The sequence below is a fragment of the Pimephales promelas genome, chromosome 5 (genome assembly GCF_988280905.1).
Source record: "Pimephales promelas chromosome 5, fPimPro1.hap1.1, whole genome shotgun sequence".
Lineage (NCBI taxonomy): Eukaryota > Metazoa > Chordata > Actinopteri > Cypriniformes > Leuciscidae > Pimephales > Pimephales promelas.
This window is the reverse complement of record NC_142773.1, coordinates 17,304,394-17,323,270: the sequence shown is the minus strand read 5'-3', so window position 1 is coordinate 17,323,270 and position 18,877 is coordinate 17,304,394. Positions and strand designations below refer to the sequence as shown.

Sequence of the window (18,877 nt, the reverse complement as noted above, 5' to 3'; positions counted from 1 at the left end):
CTGCATTCTAAAAGACTTGTTTTATGCACATTTATTATTGTTAAAATTGACTCTTACTGTTATGAATTGAAAAAAACCTTCAAAGTACATGGATTTTGGTTCCTGCTGAAGCTCAAACGTGCTTTATAACACGAGAAAGAACGTCATTAATTCTTGCACATCAAGTAAACATGCTTGAACTTCCATTTATCATAACAGATGTGTGAGTTGATGAATATTTATATGTGAATAAAAGCCTAAATTCAATCTGTCTTAAGAAAGTTTTGACTAAACCACTCCATTCATGGATTAGTTATGATCTCTTTATTGACTTTTTGAAGCGTTGAAGTGGTAGGTAGTTGTGTAGACTCAATGAAGGGACAGAAAGGTCTCCAATTTCATTCAAATATCTTCATTTATGTTGTTAAAGATCAATGAAAGTCTTACAGGTTGGGAACAGCATGAAAGTGATCAAATCATGAACTAACCCTTGAGAGCCCTCAAAAAATGACCCTGGCAAAGCATCTTGTATTTTAAAGTGTATATATAATATATATAAATACTGTATATTCAATGAAATATCCACTATCCTTTTGTTGCCCGCAAAAATGCAGTCAGAATGCACTTTTTTTTTTCAATGACTGTCAATGGAGAAAGGTGTTCTATGCAGCCATAAGATGTACTTCCAACATCTACCACCAAAGGTCATGACAGCATAATACAACTTGGGTGTGATGGGTAACATCTAAGTCCTCTCTGTAATATAGAGCGCATTTGCTGTTGAAATGTCTCCTTGATGTCACACTGGCCCTAAAAGAAACCTAAAACGATGCTCGTAATTTTAAACAGTTTAATAAATGTCACATTTTGCCATAAACGCTATCTATTGTTGACAGGACATCATGATTTTTGATGTCCCGGAAAAAGAAAATTGAAATTTAATTATATTTTTTGTATTTCAAAAATGAAAACACAACCAGGAAAACACATCATTTCTGAATTTAGATATTTTGACCCTTGTCACACAACAGGCCACGCCATCCCTCGTCACACATGCACTGCCAGGGTTGTTGGCAGGTGCCATGCATGCACCCTGGATAGGGTACACACTCATCACAGCGAGGGCCCTGCCACCCATAGAAGCACTCGCACTGACCAGGGGCCACACAATAACCGTGTTTCTCACTACAGCTGGATCGGCAGATAGCTGTTAAAAAAATGTATAATAATAATTAAAAAAAAAAAAAGTAAAAATATATAGTGATGTTAATGGGCAACAAACAAAAAAACACTTACGCTCCGCACAATATTCGCCTTTCCATTCAGGCAAACAAATTCTATTTCCAGCGGCGTCACAGTTAAAGTGACCGAACGGGTCATCTCGTGGACGGCAGAAATCAGAGCAGTCGTCGCCATAGAAGAATTCATCACACACTACACGGTAGGAAAAGCGCAGTTTACTTTGCTCTCCAAGATGCACATCCTGGGACCATTTCTCACCAATAGTAAGATTTCTTTCTGTGGCAAAGTGGCTAATCAAACTGTTTAGATCCTCTACAAAAACAATAAATGCATTATTAAACACTGGTCTGTAAATAAAAAGTGAAATGGAAAAAAGGGGCATACCTGTCGACTGATCATTGGAGGACTCTGTGTTCCATGCTTCAATTATCACTGAGACAGTTCCCTGTAATGATAGTAGGGGGACCATATATTTTGATTACCAAAAACCAGGACACTCAACCCGTCAAACAGACACTCAAATGATACTCAAAGATGCCTTATTAATTTCATTACATTAAAAGTAGGCCCTCCTCTGTATGGATAAAAAATTGTTATATTACAAGACACAAAATCAGATAGACTTCTCAGAGGATACTCAACATGTTTTATTATGACGGGTTTAAAAAATAATGAATTAAATAACAACAAATGACATATTTATATCTTTAGTTTTCTTCCTCTTTATCCTGTTTTCTTCTTCATCTATATTTTGCTGTAGAGCTGATCTTTCCCAGCAGTTTTTTTTGAAAACCAGGACATTTTCATCACTTTATAAAAAACAGCCAGGACAGGACGTGAAATAGGACATGTCCTGGGAAAACAGGACTGTTGGTCACCCTAGACCAGGGTTCCTCAAACCTGGTCCTGGAGGGCCACTGTCCTGTAGAGTTTAGCTCCAACCCTGATCAAACACACTGTGAGTTTGATCCTGAACATAGTTATCCACAATAAAGGCTAGATATCTCGTCCACGCTGCTGGCCAATGGAGGTCGACGTCTGCTCCTGGCGGCCATCTTGTCACAGGCAGCTCGCTCACTCGTAACATTGTGTTTTAATGGTGCATGTACTTTTTAAATAACCAAAACCTGCCCAATTTTCTACCGATTTTCAAACGGTTTGGTTTGTTATAAACATCAGAGATGTAGTTATGACACTGCATACGTATGCATAATAAGTGTATAAATAAATAATCATCCACAATTATATCCACGTTAATAACGTCTGTAAGAAACCAAACCGTTTGTAAATCCGTCAAGATTTCAACGAGATAAGAGTATTTGTGTTCGTGCTGATCATCTTACATCAGCTTGCCTGTGACAAGATGGCCGCCAGTTGATGACGATAGAAACTCTGCCGTAAGACATCTAGGCTTTATTGTGGATATCTATGATCCTGAAGACCTTGATTAGCTTGCTCAGTTGTTTTTCATCAGGGTTGGAGCTTTCAGTAGTAATTTTGTAACACCATGCTACACTGGGAGCTGTGGTGTTCCACTCAAAGAAAACGCTCCAAATCCATTTGTACTGTTGTCGGATGAAGCGCAAGAGCGTTTATGAGAAATAAAACAGTGTGTCAGTTTAGTCTGTCATTGGGTGACAGGTGAGCAAAAATGCATCATCTCAATTTCACAGATTAAATTTAAAAAAATATTTCGACAAGCATGAACACTAAACTTAACTTTACATTAGTTGTGTTACATATGACACCAAGGCTCTGATCAAAGACCTATATCAAAAACCTTTACTCATTTGTTGGTCATTTTAGTTATTGTTTGTTTATGATGTAATATTTGAGTTCAAATGTATATAGGGCCTATAGGCTTCCCGGGTCCCATGGGAAGGATTTACTGGCAGAAAATGGCTCATTGTCTTGGATAAACAAAGACTCTGACCACAGTCTTTTAAGCGTTAGTGAGAAATGATTATTTCAGCATCTATTTGAGTGATATCTGTCGGTTAAATAATGACATTTGTTGTGTATGCCTATGCAAAGTCTATATGCTATATGTAGGCCTACTGTAGCATATTATATTTTTCAATGTTCATTCACTTTGAGCTACTCACCAGCCACTTTAAGTTAAAGGGCACAGCTATTGGTGCACTAGTGGAAATGGAGCTCTGGTCTGTGCTGAATGTTCCTGGCAGTCCAGTGTCCTCTGAACATGCCAGCCTATATGAAAAGACATTCTGCGTGTAGTTCAGGCAAACACGGAAAAAACCCTTACACTCTCTGGACTGTTCACAAACACTGCTGCTGCTGGAGGTTGTGAAAGAGTGAACCTTCAACTCAAACACACCTGATGATTTGACCTATAAAGATAATATGATGTGAATAAGAAAACGTAACCTTTTGAATAGTTGCAAGATTTATATAGCAACGATTAATCACATCCAAAATAAAAGTTTGTGTTTACATAATATTTGTGTGTACTGCATATAATTATTTTGTATAGGCCTATATAAATACACACATAAGCACATATATATATATATATATATATATATATATATATATATATATATATATATATATATATATATATATATATTAAAATAAATAACACAATTATACACAGTGTACACACACATATATTGTACACAGACTCTGATGCGATTAATCATTGCCCAGCAATATATATATATACATATATATATATATATATATATATATATATATATATATATATATATATATATATATATAGTATACATTAAGGTAAGGAGAAATACTCACCAGTTGTGCTGATATCAAAATTAAGAAGTATGTTGATAAAAACGGAGCCATTCAATAATTTGATCCCAAACTTTTTAGATGTGTCAGTTAAGACAAATTTTTGGGTAAAAAATACAGAAATTAAAAAGTGAAAAAACAATGTAAAATTTCTCTCAAGATTTAGAAAAAAAGCTCTCAAAGTAAAGAAAAATTATTCCTAACTACTGAGTGCAAAGAGTGCTTGTGGTTTAGAGTCTTCACAGTGGGAGTATAGTGCACTATGCAAATAAAGTTGACAAACATCTTTGAACATTGAACACCAAAAATCATTTGGACACTGAACACCAAACATTGTTGTGGTGCATTACATGGTGCATATACACTCACCTAAAGGATTATTAGGAACACCATACTAATACTGTGTTTGACCCCCTTTCGCCTTCAGAACTGCCTTAATTCTAAGTGGCATTGATTCAACAAGGTTCTGAAAGCATTCTTTAGAAATGTTGGCCCATATTGATAGGATAGCATCTTGCAGTTGATGGAGATTTGTGGGATGCACATCTAGGGCACGAAGCTCCCGTTCCACCACATCCCAAAGATGCTCTATTGGGTTGAGATCTGTGGGGGCCATTTTAGTACAGTGAACTCATTGTCATGTTCAAGAAACCAATTTGAAATGATTCAAGCTTTGTGACATGGTACATTATCCTGCTGGAAGTAGCCATCAGAGGATGTTGGCCATAAAGGGATGGACATGGTCAGAAACAATGCTCAGGTAGGCCGTGGCATTTAAACAATGCCCAATTGGCACTAAGGGGCCTAAAGTGTGCCAAGAAAACATCCCCCACACCATTACACCACCACCATGATGGATCCATGTTCTCATTCTGTTTACACCAAATTCTCTACCAGAATACTCTACCATCTGAATGTCTCAACAGAAATTGAGACTCATCAGACCAGCCAACATTTTCCAGTCTTCAACTGTCCAATTTTGGTGAGCTCTTGCAAATTGTAGCCACTTTTTCCTATTTGGAGAGGAGATGAGAGGAACTGGTGAGGTCTCAAGGTTGTGTGTGTTGTGGCTTCACAAATGCTTTACTGCATACGTTGGTTGTAAAGAGTGGTTATTTCAGTCAAAGTTGCTTTTCTACTCTTTTATCAGCTTGAATCAGTCGCCCCATTCTCCTCTGACCTCTAGCATCAACAAGGCATTTTCGCCCACAGGACTGCCGCATACTGGACCCTTTTTCTCCAAAGGCGAACCTGAAAAACTTCCTGTGTCGCCGTACGACCTGGATGTGGAAATAAGCATCCTTGAGGTCTACTGTCACGAACCAGTCCCCTAGCCAGATATGAGATATGATAGCCTTCAGCGTCAACATCTTGAGTTTTCCTTTGTAAAGAGAGAAACTCAACCGGCAAAGATCTAGTATCGGCCGCAGGCCGCCTCCTTTCTTTGGGACCAGGAAGTAATGGCTGTAGAAGCCCTGTTTGACTTCCCCCAAAGGAATCTCTTCTATCGCCCTCTTCAGTTGAAGAGATGAAATCTCCTGCTGTAGGTACAGAAGCCTAAGTGGTGCTGTCGACTACAGTAGGAAAGACCCCATTGAAGCAGGGGGGGTTGCAAAAAAATTGAAGTGTGTAGCCGAGGCGAACTGTGCGAAGGATCCAAGGCGATACCCTTGGTAAACGCTCCCATTCTTGAAAGAAATGTGATAGATGGAGAGGAGTATTGCAGTGTAAGAGACATAACTGATGTAGGGAGTTGCGCTTGTTTCCATGGAGAGGCGTGGTTGACCGTGGAGGAGTATGCTTGGCGTCCTGATACGTTCTGGGTGGTACCACCGCCTGGATAGAAGAAGCCTGCTCCAGAGAAAAACAAACTGTGCCTCAGAGGAAGCGATACAACGTGTACCGGGTGTAACGTGTACCGGCAGCGAGGGGAGAAAGCAAGACACGACTCCTTCCTCCTGCGCCAGACTGGGGGAAGAGAGTGAAACAGGACCTGCACTTCGAACGTGACATTAAGTCGGTCGGTTGGTCGGTCGGATGTGGCACGGAGTAAGCGCCATAATGTTGACCTATTTTACACGCAATCGCCTCTGCCAAAACGACCTATTAAATTTCATTAAACCGAGAAAAATGGGATTTTGTTTTATTGACGATCACTGACAGATGTTCTATTATTTAAAATGCAAAAAACATTTATTATTTTCAAGGTGAAAAGGATTCACTTGCCTCGATCCACACCGAAAAAAAAAAAAAAACGTCTAAATGTCACGTTTTTAATGAAGCTGCCTAAATGGTCCACTTTGGAAAACGTGTAGATGTCTAACCCCCTCAAACGTTGAAACTTACACTGTTAACACGCTCCAGTGGAGAGAGACCCCCAGACAGCAAACTGACATTGAATCAACGTGGAAACGACGTCTCTCATGACATTGAAACAACGTTGATTTGCTCATCGAATTAACGTTGAACCAACGTCAGACGCGGCATTCTTCAAAGCTAAATGAAATCGAAAATTGGTTTGCTTTCATAACGTTGAAACAACGCGTTGATTTCAAGTTGATTTTCCGTTAGTTTTGAAAGAATGACGCATCTGACGTTGGTTCAACGTTAATTCGATGAGCAAAACAATGTCAGATCAACGTTGTTTCGATGTCATATTTCCACGTTGATTCAATGTCAGTTTGCTATCTGGGACCTGGACTACACGCAATCGCCTAACAACCTTTTGGTTTTCATTAAACCGAGAAAAATGGAATTTTGTTTTATTTATGATCACTGAGAAATTTCTATTATTTAAAATGCAAAATAAAAACATTTATTATTTTCAAGGTGAAAAGGATTCATTTGCCTTGATCCACGCCGAAAAAAAACGTCTTAATGTCACGTTTTTGATGAAGCAGCCTAATAACTAAAATGTCTATTTTTTGGGCGTCCCCCCCAGACAGCAAACTGACATTGAATCAACGTGGAAACGACGTTGATTTTGCTCATCGAATTAACGTTGAACACGTCAGATGCGGCATTCTTCAAAGCTAAATGAAAATTGAAAATTGGTTTGCTTTCATAACGTTGAAACAACGCGTTGATTTCAAGTTGATTTTCCGTTAGTTTTGAAAGAATGACGCGTCTGACGTTGGTTCAACGTTAATTCGATGAGCAAAACAATGTCAGATCAACGTTGTTTCGATGTCATATTTCCACGTTGATTCAATGTCAGTTTGCTATCTGGGCCAGCTCCTCGTTTAAGCAAAAGGTACGCTAAAACAACGTATTACATCGATGTTAAACCACCTCAACCGTGTTAACCATAACCTTTTAAATACTTGACTTAGTTCCGTTGCTTAGCAATGGGAAGAAACTCCTGTAACTCCAAAACAACATTTCTCCAAACTGGTATCACGATAAGACGTGAAATAATCATGTTGGGAAAGCGAAATAATCACGTTGGTCCGCTTTGGAAAGCATGTAGATGTCACGGTTTAACCCCCTTAAACGTGAAACTTACACTTAAACTGAAACTTACCATAACGACCTATTGGTTTTTATTAAACCGAGAAAAATGGAATTTTGTTTTATTTATGATCACTGAGAAATGTTCTATTATTTAAAATGCAAAAAACATTTTTTTTTTGTTTTTTTAAGGTGAAAAGGATTCATTTGCCTCGATCTAGGCCGAACAAAAAACACGTCTAAATGTCACGTTTTTAATGGAGCAGCCTAAATGGTCCACTTTGGAAAACGTGTAGATGTCACGGTTTAACCCCCTCAAACGTGAAACTTACACATTTGCGTTAACACGCTCCAGTGGAGAGAGACCCGGACCTATTCTAGCCGCAATCGCCTCGCTCTGCCATAACGACCTTTTGGTTTTAATTAAACCGAGAAAAATTGATTTTTTTTTTTATTTACGATCACATGAGAAATGTTCTATTATTTAAAATGCAAAAAACATGTATTATTTTTAAGATGAAAAGGATTCATTTGCCTTGATCCACGCCGAAGAAAACGTCTAAATGTCACGTTTTTAATGAAGCAGCCTAATGAGTAAAATGTCTATTTTTCCTGCGTCCCCCAGCTCCTCGTTTAAGCAAAAGGTGCGATAAAACAACGTATTACATCTACGTTAAACCACGTTAACCGTGTTAACCATAACCCCTTTTAAATACTCGACCTAGATCCGTTGCTTAGCAACGGGAAGAAACTCCTGTAACTTCAGTGCCCAACCCGGTATCACGACCATGTTACATTTGGTTTGATATTGCAAAGCAAGGGTGATGAGATGTAGTGTGTATTAATACAATTGTAGCCTATGTCTAGCCAAATTAGGCATGGGATAGGTTTAGAAGTGGTGTCGGGTGCGTGTGTAGCCTATTACGCAATAAAGTGCGTAAATGCACGCGAAAAACAATCATATCATACGCACGTAAAAAGTTTCGCGTTTAAATTCCACGATAAAAAAAACAACAAAAAAGACAACGCGTGCAGAGACGCTTTTAATATAAAAACAGACATTTCATGACGGTTATTTTAGAGGTGTGTCTAGCGAGCCACATACTTTTTTTATAAAGGCTTTCAGGACTTTTTTGGGCTGCGGCGCGGGCCAGATTGCTGGCGGGCCAGTTTTGGATGTATTTGAGTTGATATTACTAGCCAAGCTCTGATTTCTGAGAGATGCACGCATGGACAGATTTGTGCTAGTTTTTATTTGAAGAGTTCAGATGCAAAAGCCTCTAAATGCCATTTGAAATTTTCTTCTTTAATGATGATTTTGATCACACTTGTATATTTAAGTTCAGTAATTTCACTTAAATGGCAATGATAATTACCTATTAATTGTTATTTAAGTGAAATTACTGAACTTAAATATACAAGTTTGAAAAAAATCATCATTAAAGAAGAAAATTTCAAATGGCATTTAGAGGCTTTTGCATCTGAACTCTTCATTTTGACTCTCACTCATTCACATCACTAATTTTTGCATAGAGCTTTGATAAGGTATTTGGCTTCAGGAACTACTCCAGTAAAAAAAAAAAAAAAAATGTCACATTATGTCACATTATGCTCCATGGTTGAGTAGTCTATCTAAGTAAAGAACAGAACAAAATGACGGTTCTGCTCGGGTTGTCTTCTGTCTGAAGTGTCTTTATATTGCAAATATCAAAAGGCATGGGTTCAAGAAGAGAAATGATTAGTACATCTACATTATATAGCCTAACTAAAAATAATAAATTAATATAATTTGATTTAATTCAAAGTCAGCAGTAACCTATAATTATTTTTGTCCGTGCACATCATTAGCCTATTTTTTTTTTATCGAGAGAGCTCTTCTCAACCCCTTCTTTGAACAAACTGCTTATGATTATGCTTTTATTTAGCACTTTCCTTTTTTACATACCTCTAAATGTTTTTGTTTTGCATTATACAAGCTCTTTTTACACTGATTTGAGTAGAGACGCATCCTTTGCAACATTAGTAATAACTAAAACAATTAAAATGTTCAGTTCCACTTTCAACAGAGAGAGTAAAAGTTAAAGTTAAAATCTTATATTTCAATAAATCATGTTTCATAATCGTAGCTTTTCCTTTACATCATTAATTTGTTAAATATAGTAAAACACAAGCCACAACAAGCACATAATTCATGCTGGTTTATGCCTGATTTTTCAGCAGGATATCTTTTCACGCTCTGAACTGCTAAGCAAAGTGCTGGTGTTCAATGCCAAGGATGACTATCATGTAGTGGTAGAGATTTTACAACTTCATGTCTATAAACATCTGAGATAAGACTTTATAGTTCTCTTTTGCTTCCATGCCTTGCGAGTCAACAATAACAACAAATACAAGCTTTGGAAACACCATAAGGAGAAAACATTACAGAGGCATTGCATTTGTTCATCCTCAAATAGCTCCAAAACTCTTCATAGACTTCAACTCTATAACGCCTGTTCAAAAGCAAGTCAGACTGTCAATCAAGTTGCTGCTGCTTTATGAACAATGACCAAAAAAAAAAAAAAAAAAAAAGGAAGAAATAATGAATTGACAGTTACATAAAACGAATGACGCAAATCATCAAAAAAAAAAAAGTATCTTATGACGACTCATAGAAGAAGTTTCCTTTAGGAATGACTGCAATCAAATCTAAATGTGAAAGCCTGTGCCAAATACTATACAGGATGGTATTTGCTCCAGTAAACAGGGATGTTGTGTGGAAGCACTTGGCAACAAAGTGTTTACCAGACAGAAATACATCGACGCATTATGGTGCTCAGCCTTTTAGGTCAAATTAACAAGGTTTGGGAGGAAGTAAGTGCTGTCATTATCCTGGTGTCACACTATAATGCTGGTGTGACACACGCTCAAATTTGCCATATTCAGTTTTATGGGCATGGATCTCTAAAACGTCATTAAAGAGCACTTTGCTGTAGCAAATAAAACAAAAGCCTCACGCCACTTTGTTAAATTAGCTGTATTTTGATACACCACTTGCACATCATATTTATTTAAAACCAACAAACCCATTTTGTCAAATGCTTTCTGGGTCATTTTGCCTCATTTGAAAGGTCACAGAGAAGATGTGCGTCAATAACACATAAATCATACTTTGCATAGTATATAAACGAAGACGCTCTGAAGTCAGAAAACACAAGCTAACAAAAGACATCCATAAACTCAGCGGAAGACCCAGATTTGACACTATTTCCAGCCATGAAGGTCGTGCTGCTGGCTGTGCTGTTGGTGTTTGCTGTGTGGGCAGATTCGGCCCAGGCCCAGAAAGCTCTGAGACTCTGTGGCCGTGAGTTTTTTCGGGCTGTTGTCTACACGTGTGGGGGTTCTAGATGGAGGCGGGTCCAGTCTGAGGACCGCGTCAATGGTCAGTATAGATTTTGTCTTCATCCCATTGTAAATGTAGGTCAGAGCACAACTATCCGTTTCTAACTCTTAATGTTAAGTATTCGGTAGTTGTTTATTATTACATATCAACACTAACTGATACTAATATTTCAGGTGGTTAATTTTAACTTTTAACTATGTTATATACTTGGCCTGCAGTTTTACTGATAATATAAAATAATCTTTTGAGCTAATAAAGAATAAAATAATCTGATAAAGAATTTGTATATATTATAATTAGTGATGAACGATATTTCGGCCATCATATCGGTATCGGCCGATATTTGTTCATTTTTATGTTATCGTTATCGGCCCGGTAATACAATTTGGCTGATATATTAAAGCTGATATATAATGAATTATTTCCTTTAACATTTGACATTTGAGACACTTAAGATGTGCACTGTTCAACATGATTGATCTTAATTGCTTGAAATATGATTGGAATCAAAAAGGAAAATATAGTGCAAAATGTGCTGTCATATCGGCTACAGGAAATTATAATGAGAACATTATAATTGTGTGATTGGGAAATGGATTTTAATTGTGAGACTTTTGTTTTTGCAATCAGGCTCTCAAAATTTATAAAAAAAATTGGATTTAGATTTATCAGCCGATATATCGGTTATCGGCTTTTAAATGTAAAGAATTATCGGTTATCGGCATCGGCCAAAATGTTCATATGCATCCCTAATTATAATAATTATAATAATCCATATATATATATATATATATAATTTTTTTTTATGTATAATTTACATAAATAAATGTAGGCTAAATTATAAAATGTATTGTTTGTTAAAATGAATGTCCCTTTTATATAATATAATATAATATAATATAATATAATATAATATAATATAATCTATTGAACTGCAAATATTCAGAACTGGAATGGATATTTTATAAAGATTATAATTTTTATATAATATTTTATATATAATTAATATAATAATAATATTCAAAATATAAATTCTTTATTTATAATTTAAATAATAAATGTAAATTATAAAATGTATTATATGTCAAAATTAGTGTGCCTTTAATATAATATAATATAATATAATAATGTATTTAACTGCAAAAATGAAGAGCGGGTTATTTGTTATATATTTTCATTATTATTACTTATTTTATAAAATATTTGTATGAATGAATTTTACTACAATTCATTAATTTGATAATTAAAAATGATACAAATTTATAAGGAATCAATTATAAATCAACTGGAATTTACTTTAGCATTAAAGTTACTTTGCATCCCAAGTAAATTTTGTTTTACATGCAATTAGGCCTATGCCAGTCAATTCAAAGCATAAATATAAAACTTGTCTGAATGTGGGAACAGAACAGCAAACTGGCATTCTGTTTGTGCTTTAGAAATCGTAGAACTGAAGGAGTCTTATGCTAGTCTTATGCTGTTTTTCCTCTAAATTCAGCTCTTGTGCGCCACCTGCTGCTGTCTATATAGTGTTTAACCCATGACTTTTCCGTTCTGAAATAACTTTATCAACTCATGCTCATTCAGAAACTGTGAAGGTAACCAAAATGATTACATCACATGACAATGATTTCCCACAGGTTATAAAATGGAGACTGATACGGAGACCTCTGCAGAAATGGATCGAGTAAGAAGAGACACATACGAAACGCTGCCCTCCACGTGCTGTACAGTCGGCTGTAGAAAAAGTGATCTTGTTCGCATGTGCTGAGAAACACAAGAACCTTCATCATCCTCTCTCTGCAAAATGCCTTTATATATTTTTTTTCTGAGGACTTGAATTACATTAAAAAAAGAACTCAAAAAGTGAAAATGGTTTTAAAATTAACATTTCAGAAACGTTCAGATGTTGTTTTCCATGAAATTCTTCAAATGCAAAAACTAATTTTTTAAAAATTGTTGTTTAATAAGGATACAATCTAGAAGCAATAATTCTAGATTCCAAATGTTTTTATTTGTATTAATGTATACCCAATATTGTATTTTATGCATTAGGCTATATCCAATGCGATACTATAAATTAATAATAAAAGCATTTTGAACAAAAACAAAAAAAAAGAAAATATGAATGTGAAAATATGAAATATATGGTTGATTTGAGTGCTAATTTGTTGGCAAATACATTTTCAGAGGAATTTTATTATATTCCTACATGCCACTCAACTTGGGAGGATGACAAAAAACTCTTTTGTAGCCTATTTGTACGGAGCCAAAAGTAGTCAAATCCAACAAGTGCAAGTGTCGTATTCCGGAAGTTACAATTCGAATCGCACTTTCTGCATAGATTAGATTTAGAAATAGATTTAACAGTAACCTTTATGAAGAAAGACCAACCATTATCTCTAAAGGGACTTTTGCTAACCTCTTACAATAACAAAGGCATATATTGATGACGCACACTCACCTAAAGGATTATTAGGAGCACCATACTAATACTGTGTTTGACCCCCTTTCGCCTTCAGAACTGCCTTAATTCGACGTGGCATTAAGGTGCTGAAAGCATTCTTTAGAAATGTTGGCCCATATTGATAGGATAGCATCTTGCAGTTGATGGAGATTTGTGGGATGCACATCAAGGGCACAAAGCTCCCGTTCTACCACATCCCAAAGATACTCTATTGGGTTGAGATCTGGTGATTGTGGGGGCCATTTTAGTACAGTGAATTCACTGTCATGTTCAAGAAACCAATTTGAAATGATTCAAGCTTTGTGACATGGTGCATTATCCTGCTGGAAGTAGCCATCAGAGGATGGGTACATGGTGGCCATAAAGGGATGGACATGGTCAGAAACAATGCTCAGGTAGGCCGTGGCATTTAAACGATCTCCAATTGGCACTAAGAGGCCTACATTTGCAATAACCTTCTGAAAACACATTTTGTATAAGAAATTGACATTTCTACGCAATGAAAGCACTTTATGAACTTACTGTACATGTCTCAAACCCCAGCTATTCAAATGGAGAAATAATACAGTAGTCTCAAAAATTAGTGTGTACGCGCTCCAAAAAAAGCACCTCCAAACTCCACTTTCTGGGAAGCGTAATAAATTCATGGATTTCCCCTTGCCATGATGTAGAATCAACATAGAAATAAGAAGTATTTCTTAACTAAATTATTCAGTTTCAGTGTTATGTCTTTACTGGGATCAAGGCTCATGGCAGCCGGGAAATCCATGGATTTATTACTCTTCCCAGACACAGTGGAGTATGCAGTAATAAACATTACATGAAAATATTGATTCAGAATAACATAATACAAAAATATGTATGATATATGATAAGTGAGGCATTTAAGTTTACCAAAAAAGTTCACATTTTCAAATGGCTCTTTTTCTGCATAGGAAACATACAGAAAACATAGTTGTTTTCTGCGTTAAACAATATTATATTAAGTTATTAATAAATAACGCACCAAGTGTACAGCTCAACCTGGCTTTGAAACATCCATATTTTGTCAATTAAATTTTCCAAAAATTAATTTCCAAACAATAACAAACTTAAACTTAACTTAATAATATATGAAAGCACTTCTATATATGAAAAAAATGTCTATGTTCTCAAAACAAATAATAGTAAACAAATGATAATAGACATATAGATTTATTAACTTACAATGAGGTATGAAACACAATGAGGTATTTAACTGATGACATTTCAACTCAATGCATGGAAAGAGATTTATATTTTCCAATTGTTTATGAGGTAAAACGTTTTCGGCCAGTAAATCATGTCCAGTATGTGCTTCTATCATATAAATATTAAATAGCATCACAGGCAATAACTTCAGAATGATCAGGGCGCACATACAGTAGTGGGCAAAAGTGATGTCCAGAGGGAGATTAGTTTGATTAAACCTTCAAAATTTGAAGAATATATATATATATATATATATATATATATATATGCTGATATATATATATATGAAGAGTTCAGATGCAAAAGCCTCTAAGTGCCATTTGAAATTTTCTTCTAGAATGATCATTTTTATCAAGCTTGTATATTTAAGTTCAGTAATTTCACTTAAATGGCAATGATAATTACCTATTAATTGTTATTTAAGTGAAATTACTGAACTTAAATATACAAGTTTGATAAAAATCATCATTAAAGAAGAAAATTTCAAATGCCATTTAGAGGCTTTTGCATCTGAACTCTTCATATATATATATATATATATATAAAATATGAGGGAAGAACAAAATTTGATTAAGCTATTTATCAGAAAAAAATACTTGTGGCATGTGTTCATAATTTCTTTGTATGACAGCCTGGCCAAATGTTTTGTCTGCACAATTTGGCATGTTTCATTGTGTTATCAAAAATAAAGCAATTGACTTCAAGCACAACGCAATATCCTTACAAAATCTTTAACGCATTTCTAATATAATATATGAATAAAGGGTAAAGATGTAATTTTTCCTAGGCTGGACAGCACATTTGGCCACTACTCGATGTGGTGCTCATTCACTAAACTCACTTGTCACAAAAACCCAGCTGACATAGACTTTAGTCAGGTTGGAGGCCATATCGAATTTAACAGAGGAGAAATGGAGGTTGTGACAGTAGACTGTTGTACAGTCTTTACACTGTATAAAGGTCCTAGATCACATACCTTTCACAACTTTCAAAACTATTCTATGGAGTTAAGCTGAACAGTGGTTATTTTGTTAAACAATAGTACAATCCATTGAACGTCTCGGTTTCATTCCTGTCAAAAATGAAATACGGCACAACCTGACTAAAGTCTATTCTTACAGACTCATTCAAAATAGACACCATAGACAGTCGCGGTGGCAAAGAGCGAGCTGTTTTTGAAAGTATGCGAGGAGAAATTGTCGCGTGTCTCATCCCACAGGCATCTGCTCCCCATACGGATGTTCAGGTCTCTGATCTGACCAATGCTGATGATGACTATGAACTTATAGCGAGGAATCATCAAATCTTTAACCCTGGCCTTGACAACCTGCAATTGCAGTAACCACAAAGATTTCATTCATTCAATTATATATATATATATATATATATATATATATATATATATATATATATATATATTCATTCAATTTGGATGCATGTTTCTATATTTATAACTTCAACATGCTTGTGCTAAATACAATGTTAAGTTTATTGATCTGCAATGTAATTAATTCAAAGCAAGGATTTTGATGAAATGAATGGACCTCAGAGATTGTTTTGGTCATCTGCCTGCACAACTCGGGTTCATATTTCTCCTCCTGCAGGTAGCTGGTCAACACATCCTTCAGAATGTCTTTGACTGTTATCACTGGGAAACGGCGTGCGGGGGCTGCTCCAACATTTACAGACAATTAATGATCCAGAACTAATAAAATTCACATTACTGCACAAGATAGCTAGCCAATGATGTCTAATCTCAACCACATACATTTAAATGTGTGAATCAACTTGTTTCTGTCCTATTATAACTAAAAACTAAAATGCTTGTATTGCAGTTTAAAGGAGTATTTCTATGAAGTGATATACAACTAAATGCTTTATTTAAAACATTTTGGTTAAATAAATGGGGGAAAATTGAATATTTCTTATTAAAATAGGGTAACATGGGGGAAGGTGCCCCCCAATGTGCATTTACTTTTAAATTGTAACATATTTAAATATAACTTTAGAATGTGCATAATGATGATGCATCAGCCAATGTGTTAATATAGGAAAAAAATAGAAACATTTGCTAATTTATTTGTTATAGAACAACATGAAAAATTATTCAAAGATGAATAAATCTTACTATTTATTATATAAAGGAATCTTATTATATGAAAAATGCAGTGAAAAGCTCCCCTGGATAAACTTTCACAGAATGTATAAAATACTTTTGATATAATTCTTATTAATATTTATATCGTTTAAAGTGTCATTAACGTAAAATACTAAACCAACTATTTAATTTCGACCATTTAGTTGAATAATCGAATAAGTGTTGACAGACAAAGCAGAATCAAAGAGATTCATCTGAAAGGTCAAATTATTCTATGACTTATAGGTATATTAATGTTTACATATTTAACGGCCCATATTTTATTTGAATATGTCAAAATAGCAAAAAATATTTTATTTTAAAGCTGCAGTCCATAGTATTTCCTCTTTGTCGCCATTTCTGTTCGAAATCTGCAATGGGCTATATGCACGCATAAGTTCCGCATTTGACGTAAGGATGCTCGTCCATTTCCGGTTGTGGAGATTAAAGCGGAGGAAAACCGAGGAAAACGGGATTATGGCAGAGTCTTCAAAATTTACTGTCCTCCAGTCTTTGAAATGAAACGTACATACGTTTAGATGTAATTTTATATATAGTTATATTTATTTAATATAATTTTAAAAAGAAGCATAAACACAACGAGGGGTGTCTGTTTTATCTGTTTTTGTGACTAATGTTTCTTTAGTATAACCATGGAGTATAAAATTCAATATAAATTCTCGGTATTGCATTGGACTCTACGATCGGCGGAAGTTATCGAGCATCCCTAATGCTTCACCGGAAATACCGCCGTGCATAGAGCCCATTGCAGTTATTCGCGGAATTATCAACGTGGGTTGTGCCTCGGCTCGGTACGGGACAGCGGGGATGAATCCAATGTTTTGAGGAGAATGTGCGGTGTGTCTGTGTGTGAATCTGTCAGCCAACGGGCCGGTGCGGATACTACAGTATCATTCGGAATTTTCACTAGAAAATGTAATCTGAACAAGCAAGTAACATCCACTTTTGTTCTGACCAACTAAGGGGAAAAAAAGCATTGCAGTAAATCGTGTTGATTAAAACTAATGATCGTTTATCATATCACGTCAAACCGTCCAAATTATACTTTGTTCTCAAGTTGTTAATGTCAATAACATCAGCATTGCGTGACTACATGTAATGCCCTTCCAATATGAATCCTTGTTTTCGCATGGGCCTGGTTGCGGTCTCTTTTGTCTGTAGCCACTCCGATGTCCGATGTGCTGTGAGAAAAGGCTATAAATCTCCACCTCCAACATCCTCACACGCAATATAGCTATAGATATAGTTTTGAACACACGGTTGGTTATGTATTCGTTAAAAAAGATATATTTTGGATCATTTTTAACCCCAAAAAGTTACGTACTGCAGCTTTAATTATTTATCTTCGCCCAACTCTACCAGTGTACAAAAATGGTGTTCACTTAAAAATTCATATAGCATTTAATATATTAAGACAAAAAGACATGAAAATATACTGCATAACAGGAATTATTGGTTTATTTCGTATGAAATCATTTTGGTGCATCTTTATGTCTATCATTTGTTCGGTGTTCACAAATTAGTATCTCTAGCTATTTAACTGTCAAGGAAAATAGACTCACTGAGCCGATAGGTGTTCTCCATTGGCACTATAGGTCGTGGAATATCATCATGATGTCCAGGCTCTTCCATGTAGGACACAGTGCTGATAGAGCTAACATTACAGAGAAAAACAAATGCTACTTTATGATACATTATATCAAAATAATGGTAAAATGAAAAAAAGTGTTTAAATATGAGTTAGTAATGACAGTAACTCACTCCTTTTTTCTGCCAAAGGTCATAGCTCTGACTTCATGACTGCCCAGAGAAGACACACTTCCACGTTTCTTCAGCAGACGTGCTGCTTTCTCTTTCGCTAAATCAGACATTTTGCGGAAAAGTCGAATGCAATTCTACGAAAGAAATACAAAAGATATTTATATGTACACCGGTAAAACACTAAACATATATTAGTGTATGTAAAGCTTATTTCCCTTGATAAAATATGTCATAAAATAAACTAAAACACCTGTAGGCTACATAACTTTTATCGCATCGCAGCAAAATGCACTTACCGCTTAGATGAGTCTCTTCCAGAAACCGGAAATGCTCAGGACAGTAACAGCTTGTTGACAAACGTTGCCTTGACAATGGTGGATTTCATTTTCACTTTAGGTGGGTTGTCCTGCCAGCGATATTCTATTACGAATTCTAT

At 35.6% G+C, this 18,877-nt stretch overlaps 3 protein-coding genes across 4 annotated transcripts; 1 reads left to right on the top strand and 2 right to left on the bottom strand.

Annotated features, from left to right (window-relative positions):
• Window positions 1-370: 370 nt before the first annotated feature.
• LOC120471373 (delta-like protein C) lies at window positions 371-4,232 on the bottom strand. 2 transcript variants are annotated; one of them, XM_039661181.2, is made up of 5 exons: window positions 3,997-4,232; window positions 3,327-3,572; window positions 1,606-1,666; window positions 1,276-1,533; window positions 371-1,186 (listed from the first exon to the last, which is right to left on the bottom strand). In XM_039661181.2, exons 1-5 carry the CDS (start codon window positions 4,045-4,047, stop codon window positions 981-983), a joined length of 822 nt encoding a protein of 273 aa, XP_039517115.1. In that variant the 5' UTR covers window positions 4,048-4,232; the 3' UTR covers window positions 371-980. The 2 variants fall into 2 exon arrangements, with proteins under 2 accessions (XP_039517115.1, XP_039517116.1); XM_039661182.2 differs by having other exon boundaries at window positions 1,276-1,413; window positions 3,997-4,190.
• A 5,958-nt stretch (window positions 4,233-10,190) lies between these two features.
• Window positions 10,191-13,687, top strand: insl5b (insulin-like 5b). Its single transcript, XM_039661297.2, has 2 exons — window positions 10,191-10,864; window positions 12,466-13,687. The coding sequence occupies exons 1-2, from the start codon at window positions 10,699-10,701 to the stop codon at window positions 12,594-12,596; spliced, it is 297 nt and encodes a 98-aa protein (XP_039517231.1). The 5' UTR covers window positions 10,191-10,698; the 3' UTR covers window positions 12,597-13,687.
• A 1,723-nt stretch (window positions 13,688-15,410) lies between these two features.
• dynlt5 (dynein light chain Tctex-type family member 5) lies at window positions 15,411-18,832 on the bottom strand. The gene is made up of 5 exons (XM_039661293.2): window positions 18,738-18,832; window positions 18,442-18,575; window positions 18,243-18,334; window positions 16,067-16,191; window positions 15,411-15,849 (listed from the first exon to the last, which is right to left on the bottom strand). Exons 2-5 carry the CDS (start codon window positions 18,549-18,551, stop codon window positions 15,646-15,648), a joined length of 531 nt encoding a protein of 176 aa, XP_039517227.1. The 5' UTR covers window positions 18,552-18,575; window positions 18,738-18,832; the 3' UTR covers window positions 15,411-15,645.
• Window positions 18,833-18,877: the final 45 nt, after the last annotated feature.